The sequence below is a fragment of the Hyphopichia burtonii genome (assembly GCF_001661395.1).
Source record: "Hyphopichia burtonii NRRL Y-1933 unplaced genomic scaffold HYPBUscaffold_8, whole genome shotgun sequence".
Classification (NCBI taxonomy): domain Eukaryota; kingdom Fungi; phylum Ascomycota; class Pichiomycetes; order Serinales; family Debaryomycetaceae; genus Hyphopichia; species Hyphopichia burtonii.
This window is the reverse complement of record NW_017963735.1, coordinates 593,988-611,157: the sequence shown is the minus strand read 5'-3', so window position 1 is coordinate 611,157 and position 17,170 is coordinate 593,988. Positions and strand designations below refer to the sequence as shown.

Here is a 17,170-nt window from a genome sequence, read left to right as displayed (position 1 = left end):
CTGATTAAACAGTTTGATCTTTGCAGTCTATAAGTATTCTTTTTTTTTTTTTGTTCGAGCACATCACCAATTTTATTACTACAAATCGAGTTTTTCAAACAAACCTTCTTCAAAGAAGACAAGCTATATACCAATGGCTCTTCCAAACACCGCAAAATATTTCAGAAATCATGTCGTGGTAAGATTAAGGCTTAATCCCTCTCCATCCTCAGCCAAAGAAGCTGATTACGTTTACGATTGTTTCCGGGGACTTTGTTCAGGGACATTAGAATTTTTTAATATTGAAAAGGGCCACCCTAGATTAAACTTGTATAGTAACAGTGTTAACTTGATATACAATCCAAAAAATGAACCGAGTCAGTTGGATCCATTTACGGAAGAATTGAGTAGTCAAAATGGTAAAGCCAATGTACCAGAAATACTAGAGCAGCAGAATACTTTAGTAAATAGACTACGAAATATATGTGCTCTACCCAGGTATTCATATATTGAAAATGATGAAAGGTTTTTCAAAGGTGAATACGTGGCGCCTTTTAAATACTCCTTGAAAAAATCAGGTTTGAAATATGATAAAAAGTTTGAAATCAGTGCTTCTAGTGTTGAATCACCTTTTGCGAGTATAAGTACGGAAGAAGATGTTCAAAATGTCATGACTAGTTTGAGACATAACTTCCAAAAATTCCATAAGATTGATAGAATTGATATTCGAGTTGGATATAAAGAAGTGAAGGCATTAACACAGAACTTAAATAATGCTTCAATACATAAAAGGAGACCGAAATAAAGTATCGACTAAGTTTATTAAAAGTTCATCTAATTTACATAAAAGTACAAATCTATTTATCAGGTGATATTTTTTTCACTTCATCAAAATCTTTTTGTAAAACTTCATTCAAGTAATTCAAACCCTGTTGTTGTTTTAATAATAATTTAGTCAATTTATTAACCAATTCATCATTAGATTTTTCTTCAACATGATCTTTGCCAGCTTCACCATTTGAGATATCATTGGAACTTTGATTTAATCCACCATTCATAGTATTAACAGAAGAATCGAATTGGTTAGCTAATTCTTCACTACGTTCTTTTAATATTGCTAATCTTGCGAAAACATCATTGAGTTTACCTAAAGAAGCATTTGGATCATTTAACTTATCATTTAATAAATCAAATTGTCTTGAAATTTCTTCTTCTTCAGGTAATAATGGATATCCTTTAAGTCTTAAAATAGCCAAAATAGTGGCTAATCTTAATAATCTTCTTGATAATTTAGTATGCTTGGCTTTAGCTTTTAATATTCTTGTAGTGTTATCAAGATCATGTTTTGAAGATAATGCAGATTGTCTATCATTGATTGTATTTAATAAGATTCTAGATTTGGCCACATGATTTAACTGAACTTCAACCCTTTGGGCAACTTCAGTAAATGAAGTGATTTTGATTGGATAATGTTGAGGAGTCGGTCTATTTGACATTGCAGCATCCCAATCTTCTGATGATTCATTGGCTGGTCTCTGTTGGCTGAGAAGCATGTTAATTTCTTGATCATTGAATTTATTATATAAATGAGTTTTTAATGCACATTTAGGAGAATTTGGATCCCATTGCTCCTTGATTTTAAGTAATTGGTCATTAATGGCTGGAGTGTAAGTATTAACGTTAGAAGTGGTAGAGTTATTGGAATTAAATGGGAGTGATATATTATTGTTTGTTGCATTGGATGTATTGGCTGCACCCAAAGCAGGTTTGTTATTTTGTTGGGATGACCAGCCAAATGAAGGCTGAGAGTTATTGGTTGTATTTTGACCAAATAGCCCACCACTTGGTTGTGGTTGTTGTGGTTGTGGTTGTTGTGGTTGTTGTTGTTGTTGTTGTTGTTGTTGTTGTTGATTAGATCCAAATAATCCACCTCCAGTATTACCTGATGGATTAGAGGCGTTACCTGATCCAAACAACCCACCAGTATTACCTGATGTATTAGTAGTATTACCAGAACCGAATAATCCACCACCAGTGGTACCTGAAGTATTGGAAGTATTAGAACCGAATAATCCACCACTAGTGTTAGTATTTGTATTGCTAGTATTGTTTGTGTTAGAACTGCCAAACAATCCACCAGAAGCAGCTGGTTTAGAGCCAAAGAGCCCACCTCCAGTGGAAGAAGTATTCGTGGTACTGTTATTTGATCCAAAGAGTCCACCTGATGGAGCAGCAGGTTTTGATCCAAAAAGTCCACCTCCAGTGGTATTAGAAGCTGGAGTATTCGATCCACCAAATAATCCACCTCCACTTTGGGTATTTGTGTTGGTATTTGAAGCGCCAAAACCAGTACTTGGTTGGTTTGAGTTTGATCCAAAACTGAATCCAGTTCCTGATGAAGCAGCTGGTTTAGCAGCACCAAACAACCCACCACCCGAGGTGTTATTGGAAGTATTGGAGCCAAACATCCCGCTACCACCACTGTTGTTAGAGGATGCGCCGAACATGGTATTCAATTGATAGATGTAAATGGATCTGGTGTAGTGACGATGATGTTAACAAAGTTGTTTTCAATTTTTTTTTTTTTTTCAACTTTCAAATTTTTGCCTGGTGTATGGGTGTTTTCGTTGGCGATGGATGCAATTAGATTAAGCTAATCTATGGGTAAACCTACGGTATGGTGTTTTCAGATATCTGCTTAGGCAAAGAGCCGGTAGCTGTTTATATGAATAACAATAAAAGACACGGAACTACAGGCGATTCAGCATAAAGATTTAGATCAAGGGGATTTAAGTATATAACAAGGAATAAATTAAATAAATTAAATAAAATTGTATTCACAATTATGAAGAATCATAGATAACCTACCAGATGAGTTACCAGATGAGTTACCAGATAAGTTAAGTATATAATTTTTTCTAGAATAGAGTACATGATTGAAATGCAATTAACTTGATTCACTTGAATCAGGTTTTGATTTTAAGAATTCTTGAACATTTGATTTATCTTTACCAAACCCAGTATAAATTGGATTTTCATTTAAATGAATTTGATTTTCAACACCAGGGATTTTCTTTTCTAATTTTAAATTATTGAAAACACATTTATTTAATAATTTTTCGGAACTTCTGCAATTACCCAATCTATGATTTTCTTGTTCTAAACATTCATAATGTAATTTAAATTCATCAAAACAATATTTATTTATATCTTTTAAAACACTGATTGCACATCTAGTAACTCTTCTACCTTCTTTTAAACATTCAAGAGTACCACCATTTTTTTCATCTTTACATAACATAAAATCATCATTATAAGGTTTACATTTAGCACCAATGAAGTAAGATGCTGATAATAAAGGTGCAGAAGTAGCACCAACTTCATCAACTTCTGGAATATCTTTGGGTAATTGATTTTTATCAATATTTTTCCATTCGTGTCTTCCAATAAATAAATCGTCTCCTAATCCCATGTTTGATATATTATTAATGCAAAAGAAAGAAAAATGAAAGTTACTGCTTCTCCGAAGTAGTCCCCTGTATATATTATTGTCCTCGGAGGTAGTTGATAGCTCTAATCACTAAATTTTTTTCAATTTTTGATGTCTTTTTTTTGGTTTTGTTAGCAATTCCCATACAAAAGCCTGGGGTTCCTGCGAAAGTGAGAGAAAATTAGTAGTAACAGAAATTCTTTGGCTCGTGGTTGGTGCTGGTAATTACCCGTGGCGTGCGGTTACTCGCGCGTAAATGTGGGCATTGTTATTTGGTGCACGGGTGTATGTGTATGTTGGTCACGTGATTGTTTTTAGATTATTAGTGGAAAGCTGCAAATACAGAATACAGCTAGCTGGAGCAGTTGGAGGGATGTGGTTGGAGCGTGTTGAAGAAGTGTATTGGAAGAACTGGGTTAGACTTTGTACTTGTCACTGTTGAGCCAAAAGGGCCGGAAATGAGTCAATTTTTGATTGTTGCAGAACTGTAAATTGCAGTCAAAATAACACTACAATGGCAGATGATAATATTATTTATTAGTTTTTCCGTATTATGCTCAAAAAATCCGACTGGTGGTCAATGATCTTATAAATGTTTAAGATTTGTAATAACAAGTCATTATTTTTATTTGAGATTAATTTAGAAGATAAATTATCAAGATAAGATTTGAATTCGAATTTGATTGATACCAATTTATTCATCAAGCTTTTCTCTAGCGAGTTGGAGTTATTTAGATAGGTCGAAAGCATATTGATTGATAAGTATAGAGACGTTAAGTTATTTAACTTATTTTCATCATCTATTTTCAATAAATTTTCAAAATTATTGATTTGATCATTGAGTAATAGTAATAATTTAATTTTGATTTTCAATACCTGTAAGTGTTTCTTTTCATTTAAACAATTTTCAACTAAATTTCTTGAATTGGATAAATTTTCGTTAAAGTTTACTAAATCGTTATTAAAATTTTTCAAATCAATTTTCAAAAAATTTATAAGGTCCAAGCTTCCATCTATTGATTTACCCAAATTTATGAATTCGTTATAGTTTTCGTTAACCAAGTTTAATAATTCTGTGTTTAGTTCATTCAATAAATTTGTCAAATCTTTAATTAAACTATCAATACTGGTGAATCGATGATTTTTAAATAGAAATTGGTCAACGTCAAATTGGTCGATTAGTTCATTTTGGAAATCTTGTCTATTCACAGTGACCGGATAAGGAAACGATTCAATTTCCATGTCTTTATCCATATTGGCTTGGTTATTGAAGGTGTTTAGTGCCAGCGATTTTCCCTTGTTAATGAAAAAACTTGGAGTCGACAGGTGCACGGAGGTGCCCCCAAACAGCACCCGTACATACGAGTTCACATACTTTCTGTCTGTTCCTTGTTTGAGTTGCAAATACAAGATTTACCCTGATATATCACCCGTATATTGGTATCCGTGGAGATAACAGATAGCAGTACCAGTAACAGTACCACAGTTCCAGTATCAGTATCAGTACCAGTATCAGTATCAGTACCAGTATCAGTAACAGTAACAGTAACAGTAATAGTACCAACAACAGCACCAGTGGATGACCATACTAGTAGATATAAAAGTAGATAAGGCGATTCCGTTTTGATCATAGCATGACCACTATGCTTATCCTGACTTGAGGTTTGGTCTTCCAAGGCATTGTCTGGAACCGGTAAGAGATAGTTTGACTTTAGCTTTGCCCTTGATATGCCGGGGGGTTATCTCGGTAATCAATGCCTAATTTTCATCAAGAAACTAGATCTCATGTGAGTACTAGCCAGTATTTAAACTGGCTGCAAATCCTCACCTCTTGATTTACCTGTGCGGGTTGTTTACTTGATTGCGTTTGTCGACGTCATCTACAACGCCTGGGACCGTTATTCGACGTCATCTACAACGCCTGGAAAAGTTTATTAAAGAAAGTTAGTTTCTCACCATCTACTATATTGATACTCCTGATGACCTTTCTACCGTTCAAACTATGGCTAAGTATAGTCAGACTTATAGAAGTCACATTAAAGAGCTACCGGTAGAGATTGTTGCTGGTGAGCTTATCTAAATTATTTCTGAGGAAGCAACAGTTTGTGATTTTTGAGAAAATTTTGAAAAATACGTTTACAATTAAATATCGAGGCATACAACGCACATATAGCATTCTGGATACTGAGTGTGGTTGCAATATTGACTGTCACAGTCCTGGCTGCAATAATCTTGTATTACCGTACTGGCTGCAATAATCTTGTATTACCGTACTGGCTGCAATAATCTTGTATTACCGTACTGGCTGCAATAAACTTGTCTTACATTATCGGGTGCAATACTGGCTTACAATACTCAGTATTGAGTCGGTCGTGTTTTACTCCAACATCAAATAAGCGAACTCAAAAGCTAATGATTGTGAATAGTTTAATTGTCACAGACCAAAGATTAAGCCATCAGGGAAACCTTCGATATTTTGTTAAAGAATAGTGATTGTTAGAACCCTTGTAAATCTCGAATACGCGGATCCGTTTAAAATCATTAACTAAAGAGGAAAAATAATAATGTTTAACAAACACAATAGATAATGTAATGGAGATGATTTAAACAAAATAAAAATACAAAACAATCACCGAAATAAAGCAACCTACCAACCAATTAGGAAGATATTTTTTGTACTAGGAATTTTTATTCGACAAAATGTACATCTACTACTTTATAACAGATAAGAAACGAAACGCAAATCAACCTATGCAACATTAGGAAAATAAGAAAAAGGGACAAACACCACCTAAATTATTGAAAAGTATGACAAAACAAGTAATGCAAGAGATTTTGACAGATAATCGTCAATTGAAGAGGAGATATCACAAATTAGCAAAAGAGAAAAAGGTATCACAAAATTCATACTCCAGGGAAAGATGGAAAATAAAACCGATTTCACTGATGAAATTTTAATTGCGAAGACCACTCTCCTGGCATTAGTACCGGTTTGATGGCTCCCGGTTTGTTTACTACCGAGGCCGACCGAGGATCCCCCAACGACTCCGTGCCTCTCAGAAAATTCATCTCCCATCGTCTAGTTGGGGCAGGCCAATGCCTCCGGGAGATTGATACATCGTCACCAGAAAACCCCCGTGGTGCACGTGACGGACCAATATTTCCTTATTCAGAGCGATATAAACCCAATTGAGAATGTAGCGATGGATCCTAATCAAAAGGTAAGTAAGTACGCGTAGCGGTCTTGTGATTTAATGAATGTTCCACTAAACAATCACCCAATCATCAAACAATCATCAAACAATTATCATAACAATCACCAAACCCTTTGCCAAGCGATGAGAAATCGATTTTTAAAAGCAAAAAACAATTTTGCAGATTAGGACAAAGACTTTGTACGGGAAAGTTAGCAGCAAAGACAATAAAAATAACAAAGACCGTAGATTAATATAATATTGGGAAAATTTAAGCAAAACTAAAAGAACAAAAAAATAAAGAAAAAAAAAAAAAAAAAAATAAGGAAAAAAAAAAAAAAAATAAAAAAAATTAAAGTAAAAAAAATCAGAAAGATAAACCGCACAACCTACATCAGCGATTGCAAGTTAAGTAAGATTGCTCACCCAATCACCAAAACAGTAAATGGAGAGCACAATCGTGTTAATCTAAATTCAGTTAACGAATTCCGATAGGAAAACATCAACTTTTCCCTACTCCAGTCTCTCCCTTTCTTTCACTTCTCTCTGGGCCACGACCCCCTTTCTCCCATTCGAAACTGCAAGGTTAAGTCCGCCGTTCCACACGACGACCAGGTTTGAAAGTGGTGATATCTTCTCTAATGGCTTGATTAAATTATCGAGTCTAATTGATTAAGTTTAATTATACTTAGTTTACTTTATTTTTTGATTGCCTTTGTTGGCTGGTGATTCTTTATTGTAGCACTTCGTACTAGATCTATTGTAAGATACTAGGGTCCCCTATAGTTAAAGCTAAAAGGGAAAATACAAGGCGGAATCTACTATATACAATAAAGGGTTTTTTGTTTTCAATTGCTCATAATTAGACGATCTTTTGTCCTGAGAACTCGATGATACCAGTTAACATTTAAGGTTTGTTGAGATTTTTTTTTTTTTTTTTTTTGATGTTTTTGGTTTAGCCTTTTTTAAAGTTATATTTTTTATTGGTCTTCTCTTCCTCCCCCTAGACGATGGGATAATTTTGATGTGCCTTTAAAATATTCAGCTCATGGACTAAGGTACTACGCCATGTATTAAACTAGGTATATGCTAGGTATGCCATGTACCACGGCTATAACTTGATGATGTAAGTTTATTGAGAACAAACAAATGAAAAGACAACAAATAATTTTTACAACGATAAGCGAATAGATTATTTACTAAACGGTTACAAATTTGGCTGGTTAGAACGTGGGGGCGCAACCTGCAAAAAAAAACAAAGAAAAACCCACTTCCTCAACCCAAAAAATAATTGCACAAGAACTTAAGGAAAAAATGTAAAAACGAAGAGTGGCAGAAATCGCACATAACCTGCAATTCAAACAATCATCAAATGATGACGTGAATTGGGGGTTTGTGCCACATATACACAATACCAAAAAAAGAGCTTATGTTCTTATTTGGTTAAAAACAACCATCAAGCACATGCACGCCCTCTTTGAGATTTTTGTTTTGTTCAAAAAATAAAAGGATCTTGCTAATAAACTTTTTTTTGACCTGCCTGTTTATACTGTGGTCTCTGCTCCAAAAGGCAGAAAAACAGTGAGAGAGCACCAAAGAAAAAAAAAAAAAAAAAAAAAAAAAAAAAAAAATCATCGGTACTTTTTCTTAACTACTCCTCAAGTATTTTTTTGACGAGCTTAGAGAAAAATTAATGTAACTTTAAGCGAATGGATCCTAGTAGCTTTTTCACCTTCGAAAGATAGTCTTGATCCTCATGGCTACCGTATTTCATCAATTGAAATTCAATGGTAGTCTCGTCAACCGAGTCTTGTTGTAGCATCAAGGGAATAAGCATTGGATTGGTGCCCTTTTACTCTCTTCAACTCTGAACATTCCCAAATCTCTAGGTGAATCCGGTATCTGCAGTGGTAATTCCGTTATCAGCTGCTGGTAGTGGCCCCCACATCCGCTGTGAGCCCGCGCACGCGCCCGGTCGGTGCATATGCTTTGCTATAGCCTCTTTACAGCTTTATCTAAACCGTGGTGTGCGACTGGTGACAGAGTGATCTTGCGTGCGCCGGCGGCTGCACCAGGATGAGCACACCTACCAGTGCAAAAAAAAGGAAAGGAAAGGGAAGAAGAAAATTGATGCAAGAATCAAGCTGGGTACAACAGTAGGCACAACAGTAGGTACAGGTAAATACAGGCTTCAACTAGTTGGTGTTGCCAACAGATACGGTTTATCTAATGGGTCAGTGCACCTGGAAACGGTAGGGACACCTTTGCATGTACGCCACCAGGGGTCACAACCCGCCGCATGCAGCGATATTTTACAGGTTAGTTGTGCATTGCAGATCACTTGGAATGCGTAAAAAAATAAGAAAAACAATAGGCAATACAATAAAATAAAATTAAAAGAAAAAAAAAAAAAAAAAAGGAAAACTAGTTTGATAATTACAAACCATAAATTTTTTTTTTTTTTTTTTTTTTTTTTTTTTTGATTACTATGTATATTTTTTTTTAATTTAGTTAATATCACTTTTGAAAATAGACACATTATTTTAATTAATTATTTTTATTGAAGAATACTTTCTCTTGTTGTATAAAATCAACTATAAATCTACTTTTTTACGGTTACTTTTGTTTAAATTGTTCTTTTATTTTTTTTTTTTTATTAATCTTTAATCTTTTCTTTATTCTATTCATCTTGTCTTTCTTTACTTCTTCATTCTACTCTACTTGTGCCAGTCACAATTTAATTCATCCAATTGTATTTTTGTTTCTTTGATTAACTGATAAAAAGAAGATTAAATCATGTCAACAGCAGTTTACTATTCAAATCATAATATGCCAGTGGAAGATGTTCATTCAAAACATACTTTACCATCTTTAGCTCAAATAATGCCACCAATGAATCATCAACAACAAACTCAACAAACTCAACCACATCAAGATGGTCAAGTTAGTCCTTCAATGGTTAACGCTAATGTTTATAATTCCAATTACCAAACTCAACCATCTCCAGATTTATTTAGTCAAAATGGTGGTCTGCAACCTTCAAGTGTTAATACTACTCCTGCTTCAAGTTTTAGTGGGGGTTCAAGTAATTACATAACCAGTGCATCCAATGAAAAATGTACTTGTAAAAATAACGCTAATCGTATTCCAAGACCAAGAAATGCTTTTATTCTTTTTAGACAAAAATATCATCAATCCGTTTTAGATGAAGGAAGTGTTATTAGAACTAACCCCGAAGTTTCTAGAGAATTAGGTAGACGTTGGAGATCTTTATCACTGGATGAAAAAGAACATTGGAATAATTTGGCTGAAGAAGAAAAAAAGAATCATGCAAAAAAATATCCTGGTTATAGATATACTCCAAGAAGAAATGGTAAAAATAAAGGTTGTCCAGCTTGTCGTTCTAAAATTTTAAAACAACAACAAGCCCAATTACATAACCAACAAATGATTCAATTACAACAAGATCATTATCAACAATATTTACAAATGCAACAACAACAACAACAACAGCAACAACAACAACAACAACAACAAGCTGCTGTGGCAGCAGCAGCTGCTGCCGCTGCTGCCGTTGGTACTAACGGTCATTCAAATAATCAATCTATACCGCAAGGAAATTTCCAAATTCCTCAAGGAATGTCCCAATTTGTTATTCAACTGAATCCATTTGCTCAATCAAATTTCCAATTTGATCATCAAGGTCAACCTCAACAACAACCTCCTCAACCACAACAACAACAACCTCAACATGAAAAATTGAGTCCATTATCAACTAACGCTCCAGTTCAATTTAATCAACCTCCAAATCAAGATTTCTTACCTCAACCTCCTTTTGCACCAATTAGTTATGACCACCAACAACAAGCTCAACAAGCTCCACCTCCTCAAGCTCAACACAATCAAAGATTCAATTCTTTACCTAATCCGGTTTCTAACGGTTCTTATGGTTTCGATGTCTTTAACATGCCTCAACAGGTTCAACAATAGTTTATAATTACTTTTTTCTTTTACCGTTTGTCTCTTGAAGTCTGTTTTATATTGTATTTTTTAGTGAGTGTATAGTAATCCTGTGTCTTTTCCTTTCAATCGAACATTGTTGTAATATACAAAGTCTCCATCGTTGTAATATACAAAGTCTCCATCGTTGTAATATACAAAGTCTCCATCGTTGTAATATACAAAGTACAAAGTCCCCGTCGTTGTAATACAATAAACCTACAGTCTTCATTATAAGATGTTTTCACAATAGCTGTCTATTGATCTATTTGGTCTATGTCCGTATTTGCATCAATTTATCTGCCATGTACCTCGGTTGACCAACCTGAAATTCTTACTGCGAATTCGTCTAAGGGTAACCTGCAAAACCCCAGCGCAAACCCGCAAGCCAGCACAAACTGCAAAAGCTCCTTCTGACTGCGCAACTTTTACCGCAAAACGCAACTGACAAATTCAGGAGAAAAATCACAGTTTGCGTTGTTTAGCGGATGTTTTGCAGCTTTGTCGCTTTGGCGGGTAGATTATCTCTGCGGTAAGGGTGTTTTGTCAGGGACAAAAAAGAACAAACAAAAAGCTAGCGTGCGGTACGGAGGTACGAAAATACAATGATAAACTTTTAATAAATATATAAATAAATAATCGTACCACGTTAGATATCTTCTCCGAAACTGTCAATAGTAACCACTTCTCCCGGCTTGAATGGGGGCAATCCCAAGAACGGACACCCGTCACATCTGAAGGCATCACCCAAAGCACACGAACCACATCCACCGGTCTTGCCTTCAACGGTAAAGTCAATTTCTGCTAGTTCTTCTTCGTTAAATTTAATTTGCTTCTTTAATTTTTCTTCGATCTTCATTGCTTCTAACGTAGCCAGTTGTGCCATTTTACCTAAGATATTATCCTGTAATGATCTTTGTTTTAATTCTTCGGCATCTTCTTGTTCTTTTAATCCACAAGTACAATCTTTGCATGCCTTTCTTCTTTTCTTCCCGTTTGGTAATTCGCATTTCTTGGGTATTATCAAATTGGAGTCCTTCAGTTCGGTAATCAATTCATTTTCATCAATTTCGTCTTCTTCATCTTCGTCTTCTCCTGATTCAAGCTCAGAATCACTAAAGTAGGTTAATTTTGTTTCTGCTAGTTTCCTTTTCATCGAGGGACTTTCTTCATTGTCACTATTGGATGCTGAAGTGTCAGTTAATCCGATATTTGGGGTTGCTGATTGTGGGGCCAATTTTTTGAAAATTGGTAATTTCTTAACTTGATCTCCACCAGCTTTCTTCTTTAATGGAATACTAACACTTTCCGCTGGTCTGGGTTTGACCCATATTCCTTCTTCAATTATGAATCCACTCATTATAACATCTAAATCTTGGGTTTTTGGTAAATCTCCGCTTATCTTCCCATCCATCTTTAATGCTTCAAATAACTTCTTCATGGTTGATCCCGGTATGGCTCGGTTCTCTTCGCCTTCATTTGGATTAACATACACAATTCGGTCGTATGCTTCTTTCTCTAATGTAACTACTTCACTAGCTACTCGATCAATTATATGCTGACTTATTGTTGCATCAGCGTACTGCTTTTGAATCTCTTCTTTGTGTGTCTTGACCGCCTGTTCGTCAGTCACCACCGTAGGGTGGAATAGTATCAACAAATTCATCCTTGTAATATATCTTATTGAAAGAAAATTAGAACTTGACTTGGCTGGTTTATATAATGATACGATAAAATTTTTATAAAATTACTAAGCGTTGTTATATCTCTCTTTTTTTTTTTTTTTTTTTTTTTTTTCTTTCTTTTTCGAATGATGGTGCAAAAGCGCACGACCTCACTTTCATTCCTAAACCGGTATAAAAACGAGACTCCGGTATCGGCATTTCGTCACAAGGATTACTTACTACTCAGCAATTATTGGCTGCAACTTTATTGCATTACGTTTAAATCGGCAGTAATTGGCTGCCACTATTTAAGATATTTAATGTCATATGTAAAGGGTCTATTGTCATAAACAATAACCTGATGACTTTGATAAGGGAAAAGATCAAATCCGTTATCAGTGATTTGATGGGATGAGTCTTGTATTTGAATCATCACTCCTTTCACTGGTTGATCTGTAGTTAATGTCATTTCGTATTTTTTTGGACCAACTTGTTTGACTCTTGAAGCAATATGGGTGGTTGGCCATTCAATGTACTTTAATGGCTGAGGCCAATCACTGGTCTGGTGAATTTGAACTCCATTTTCAAAGATGGTTAGCACCACCAAATCATTCCAGTCTTGTAATTTATAATTATTTAGAAACTCTTTCGTGGTATTAGCATTGACGAGAACTTCATTTTTGAAGCTTTTTCTTAATGTGAACTTGTTATAAATATCAATTCGATACTCAATTATTCTAGTCAGTTGGGTGAAATTACCAATCCATGCATCAATCTCATACAATCTAGGAGTGAAATCATGCAATGGAAGTTGTTCAGATAAATCATCTGGCTCGTCATAATCTTGATTGATTTTACTAGAATCTCTTTTCAACCCGCCTATAATTGGCTGACATTCTCTTTTAATCGAATAATATGCTAATTTGGGACGTTTGGCAAAATCGACAATACTCCACGAATTCACTGGGTAACAATCATTGATTTGCCAAACAATACCCCCACCACATTCATGATTTTGCCATTTTCTTTTCCAATATCTATATGCCATTGACAAACATTCACTTTGAATCAATTGGGTTAAATAAATCCAGTTTTTTAAATCCATTGCGTCAACCTTGACATTTTCCATTACATACAATGCTAATCTTCTTTCAAAACCAACGGCTTTATTATGAAGATCCATCATCTGCAGTTGTGGGTATTGTAATTTAGTAATATATCTTTGTAATGTTTGATGATTGGCAAACGCCAACATTCCAAATTCCAGAATAAATCTTCCAATTAGCTTATCCCAATCCTGGTATTTTTCTTGAGTTCCATGCCAAACATTCCATTGATGAATATCACCAACTGTAGGATCGCTAGTTGGAATATACTCACCGTCACTTGGACTATATGGACACCCCCAATGATAAGCAACTTTATCACCAATAATCTCATCCACCATCCGGGGTAAGATTTTTTCATAAATGATTTGAGCTGGAAACTTCACTTTACCTAATTGTTCTGCAATTTGGTAATCCTCATTATTACCGGCGTATATTATAATACTGGTGAATTTTTTTAATCTGGTCAATTGTTGTTTTACTTCAAGCTTAACGTTATTCAAAAAGGAATCATAAGCAGGATACATTGCACAAGCAAACATGAAATCGTGCCAAATTAATATACCATGATAATCGCATAATTCATAAAACCAATCTGGTTCCCAAATACCTCCACCCCATACCCTAATAAGATTGAAATTGGCATTTTTTATCAATTTAATCCACTCTTCATAGTGTGCCTTGGTAGTATCACTATGGAAAGAGTGACTGGGGATCCAATTGCATCCATTGATGAATATTGGTGTATCATTGATTTCAAAATAAAACGTCTTGCCCTTTTCCAACTTAGTTTGAACCAATTGGGTCTTTCTAATGCCTAATTTCCTCTTGCATTGACTGATCATCCGATTGTTCTCAATCAAATTAGCTTGCACGTCATACAAAAATTGATCCCCATGGTTAATTGGCCACCATAACTTTGGATTTTCAATATAGATCGTGCCCACTGCATTGACCCCGGATTGCTCAACAGCCGTAATGCACTCATAGCTAGTATCACCATCATTCACAATGACTTGCACCTTTGTATCCCGGAAAACCATCTCGAAATCGTCACTATTCAATATGTCAGCTTCAAACTTCAACTCAACTTGGCCCGCTTCAAAATGATAATCAATCTTCAAATTAGCCAACTCCACCAGATCCTCCTCTACTCTGACTGGTCTCCAAGGCCCACAAGTCAATAGCAACGGGCCCCAGTCCCAGCCATAGTGGTACTGGGCTTTTCGGACATGGACCCTACTTGATTCCCCATTGGAACAATAAAACCCCCCATGCTTCTGCTCGAGCTTTCGGGATTCGTGCAATGCATTCCGGAAAATAATCTTCAATTCAATTGGGGTTGAAGGAATCGCTAATCGATACTCAACAAACATATTATCAGTCACCAATTTCAATTCACCATCAACGTAAACCTCCCCAAACGTGTCCAAACCTTCAAACACTACCGTCCGGTCCCTGGCAGAAGCACCCAAGTCGGTCTTATACTCCCAATCCACTTTGCCAACCCATTGGACCTTTTTTTCATTATCATCTACAAAAGGATCAGGAATCTCCCCATTCTTGATTAGATCTAAATGAATCTGATTTCCGTGAGTATCATCCCTTGCCTTCTTCCACTCAGGGTGTCCTTGTCTGCGGTACCACCAGTTCTTAATCACTGTCATCCTTAACCAAAAGCTATAAAAGAAATGATGGTGTCCCCCACCATCGCCCTAGTTATCCCTTGGATTTACTATGGCAAACGGACAAGTTGCCCTTTTCAGAACAGCGCACTTACAAATTGCGTGCCCCGCATTTTGGCGACACACGGCGTGCACCCCAATAGCGTATAGGGACTTCCCCAGATTTCAGGGACGAGATCCTTTTTGGGCAACCCCTCCGCTCCTACTTCGTATAAAGTCGTAATCTTTGGGTATATCCATATTGTTTGGAATGGAGAATATGGGGTTGTGGAGAACTTTGTTGAGATCAGAATATAAATAGTCTGGAGGTTCAGATATTTTACTTTCAAAGTTTATCTTCATTCGTTTAATCTTTATTTTATTTCGGTTTAATTTATTCAGATTTAATAATGAGCTCTTCATCTTCGGTTAAAGAAGCTTCACTTCAGGAACTACCTGAAAAAACTGCTAAACACGAAATCGAACATAAGGAAGATGCTACTGATGAACATGGTTTACCAATCTTGGCTCCATTGGATACTGATGAGCCAGAAATTTCTTTGAAACATATAGTTCGAACCCATCCCATTAGTAAATGGACGAAAACAAGATTCCACATATATTTGATATGTTTTTGTTTGTTTCTAAGTTCAACAATGAACGGGTTTGATGGTAGTTTGATGACCAGTATCAATACATTGGATGAATATCAAGATTATTATGATTTATCGGGGAGTGCTGATGGCACGGGGTTGGTGTTTTCCATTTACTCGGCTGGGGCCATTTGCTCGGTCGGGTTTCTTTGGTTGAGTGATTCCATTGGTAGAGTAAAGACAATGATTGTCGGGCTTATTGGAATAGTTATATTTACTATACTCATGTCAGTTAGTGCCAATCATAATTTATTTATCGCTGGAAGATTTTTTGTTTCATTTTTTTCAACAATTACCTTACTGGCAGCTCCGGTATATATGGTTGAGATGATTCCACCTGATTTGGGGTTTTTAATTGGGGTTTTAAATACTTGTTATTATTTGGGTTCAATCATTGCTACTTGGTGTATGTACGGTACTTCAATTCATTATAAAGGTACTCCAAATTCTTTCAAAATTGCTCTTTGGTTACAACTTTTATGTCCAGGTATTGTTCTTCTTTTCGTTTGGACATTTCCAGAAAGTCCTCGTTGGTTATACGCCAAAGGTAATAAAGAAAAGGCAAGAGAAATCATTGTTAAGTATCATGCTAATGGAGATGCAAATCATCCAGTGGTTCAAGCAGAATTTCAACAAATTGAAAGATCTTTTGCAGTTAACGGATTTTTAAAACCAAAAGATTATTTGGATTTCAGAGTTTTCATTAATACAAAAGCTAATCGTAAGAAGTCTTTTATTGTTTTATGTTGGTCATGGTTTAATCAATTTAGTGGGAATCAAGTTATTACTTATTATATAACCACATTATTTTTACAAATGGGGATTGAAAATGCAACCACTCGTTTATTATTAACTGGTATTAATAACATCCTATGTCTTATATTTGCAGTTTGTGGTGGGTTATTAAGAGATAAGATTCCAAGAAGAGTGATATTAATCTATGCTCATATTGGATTTATAATTTGTTTTGTTGGTTTGGCAGTAAGTTCCAAATTCTTCCAACAAGACTCTGATAACAAACAAGCAGCAGCAGCAGGAATTGCATTTATTTATATTTTCAGTACGGTATTCTTTGCCTTTGCATTCACTTCAATCCAACCAATTTATCCTTCTGAAGTTATGTCGAATGATATGAGAGTAAGAGGTATGGTGCTCTACTTTTTAATCTCAAACGTTGCATCATTTGTCAATTTATATTCTGCACCAGTTGCAATGGAGAATATCAAGTACTGGTACTATGTATTCTTTGTATTTTGGGATTTATTTCAATTGCTGATTGTTTATTTCTTCTTTGTGGAAACTAGTGCTTTAACCTTGGAAGAAATTGAAAAAATGTTCGAAACTACTAACCCAGTTAAGGAGAGTATCAGGTTATCTAAGATTGCAAGGTCTAAGAAATTTGAAGATGCTTTACAGTAAAA

At 35.3% G+C, this 17,170-nt stretch overlaps 10 protein-coding genes across 10 annotated transcripts; 5 read left to right on the top strand and 5 right to left on the bottom strand.

Moving 5' to 3' along the window:
* Window positions 1-125: 125 nt before the first annotated feature.
* HYPBUDRAFT_129694 (uncharacterized protein) lies at window positions 126-715 on the top strand (the record flags this gene model as incomplete). Its single annotated transcript, XM_020219411.1, has 1 exon — window positions 126-715. A coding segment is annotated over exon 1 (582 nt), but the record flags the coding sequence as incomplete, so codon positions are not given.
* A 136-nt stretch (window positions 716-851) lies between these two features.
* Window positions 852-2,204, bottom strand: HYPBUDRAFT_93887 (FG-nucleoporin; the record flags this gene model as incomplete). Its single annotated transcript, XM_020223916.1, has 1 exon — window positions 852-2,204. A coding segment is annotated over one exon (1,353 nt), but the record flags the coding sequence as incomplete, so codon positions are not given.
* A 502-nt stretch (window positions 2,205-2,706) lies between these two features.
* HYPBUDRAFT_232709 (uncharacterized protein) lies at window positions 2,707-3,588 on the bottom strand. Its single transcript, XM_020223153.1, has one exon. The coding sequence runs from the start codon at window positions 3,449-3,451 to the stop codon at window positions 2,927-2,929; it is 525 nt and encodes a 174-aa protein (XP_020074391.1). The 5' UTR covers window positions 3,452-3,588; the 3' UTR covers window positions 2,707-2,926.
* Window positions 3,589-3,958, top strand: HYPBUDRAFT_232708 (uncharacterized protein). The gene has a single exon (XM_020223152.1). It carries the CDS (start codon window positions 3,726-3,728, stop codon window positions 3,909-3,911), a length of 186 nt encoding a protein of 61 aa, XP_020074390.1. The 5' UTR covers window positions 3,589-3,725; the 3' UTR covers window positions 3,912-3,958.
* A 48-nt stretch (window positions 3,959-4,006) lies between these two features.
* HYPBUDRAFT_114228 (Golgi transport complex subunit) lies at window positions 4,007-4,711 on the bottom strand (the record flags this gene model as incomplete). The annotated part of the gene is made up of 1 exon (XM_020219031.1): window positions 4,007-4,711. The coding sequence occupies one exon, from the start codon at window positions 4,709-4,711 to the stop codon at window positions 4,007-4,009; it is 705 nt and encodes a 234-aa protein (XP_020074389.1).
* Window positions 4,712-6,213: 1,502 nt separating this feature from the next.
* On the top strand, window positions 6,214-6,912 carry HYPBUDRAFT_154110 (uncharacterized protein). Its single transcript, XM_020221901.1, has one exon. It carries the CDS (start codon window positions 6,465-6,467, stop codon window positions 6,660-6,662), a length of 198 nt encoding a protein of 65 aa, XP_020074388.1. The 5' UTR covers window positions 6,214-6,464; the 3' UTR covers window positions 6,663-6,912.
* A 2,706-nt stretch (window positions 6,913-9,618) lies between these two features.
* RFG1 (HMG domain-containing transcriptional repressor) lies at window positions 9,619-10,653 on the top strand (the record flags this gene model as incomplete). The annotated part of the gene is made up of 1 exon (XM_020222406.1): window positions 9,619-10,653. The coding sequence occupies one exon, from the start codon at window positions 9,619-9,621 to the stop codon at window positions 10,651-10,653; it is 1,035 nt and encodes a 344-aa protein (XP_020074387.1).
* A 658-nt stretch (window positions 10,654-11,311) lies between these two features.
* On the bottom strand, window positions 11,312-12,328 carry DRE2 (electron carrier; the record flags this gene model as incomplete). Its single annotated transcript, XM_020222405.1, has 1 exon — window positions 11,312-12,328. The coding sequence occupies one exon, from the start codon at window positions 12,326-12,328 to the stop codon at window positions 11,312-11,314; it is 1,017 nt and encodes a 338-aa protein (XP_020074386.1).
* A 255-nt stretch (window positions 12,329-12,583) lies between these two features.
* Window positions 12,584-15,383, bottom strand: BMN1 (glycoside hydrolase family 2 protein). Its single transcript, XM_020221900.1, has one exon. The coding sequence runs from the start codon at window positions 15,097-15,099 to the stop codon at window positions 12,631-12,633; it is 2,469 nt and encodes an 822-aa protein (XP_020074385.1). The 5' UTR covers window positions 15,100-15,383; the 3' UTR covers window positions 12,584-12,630.
* Window positions 15,384-15,506: 123 nt separating this feature from the next.
* HXT2.m (putative lactose permease) lies at window positions 15,507-17,168 on the top strand (the record flags this gene model as incomplete). Its single annotated transcript, XM_020219040.1, has 1 exon — window positions 15,507-17,168. One exon carries the CDS (start codon window positions 15,507-15,509, stop codon window positions 17,166-17,168), a length of 1,662 nt encoding a protein of 553 aa, XP_020074384.1.
* Window positions 17,169-17,170: the final 2 nt, after the last annotated feature.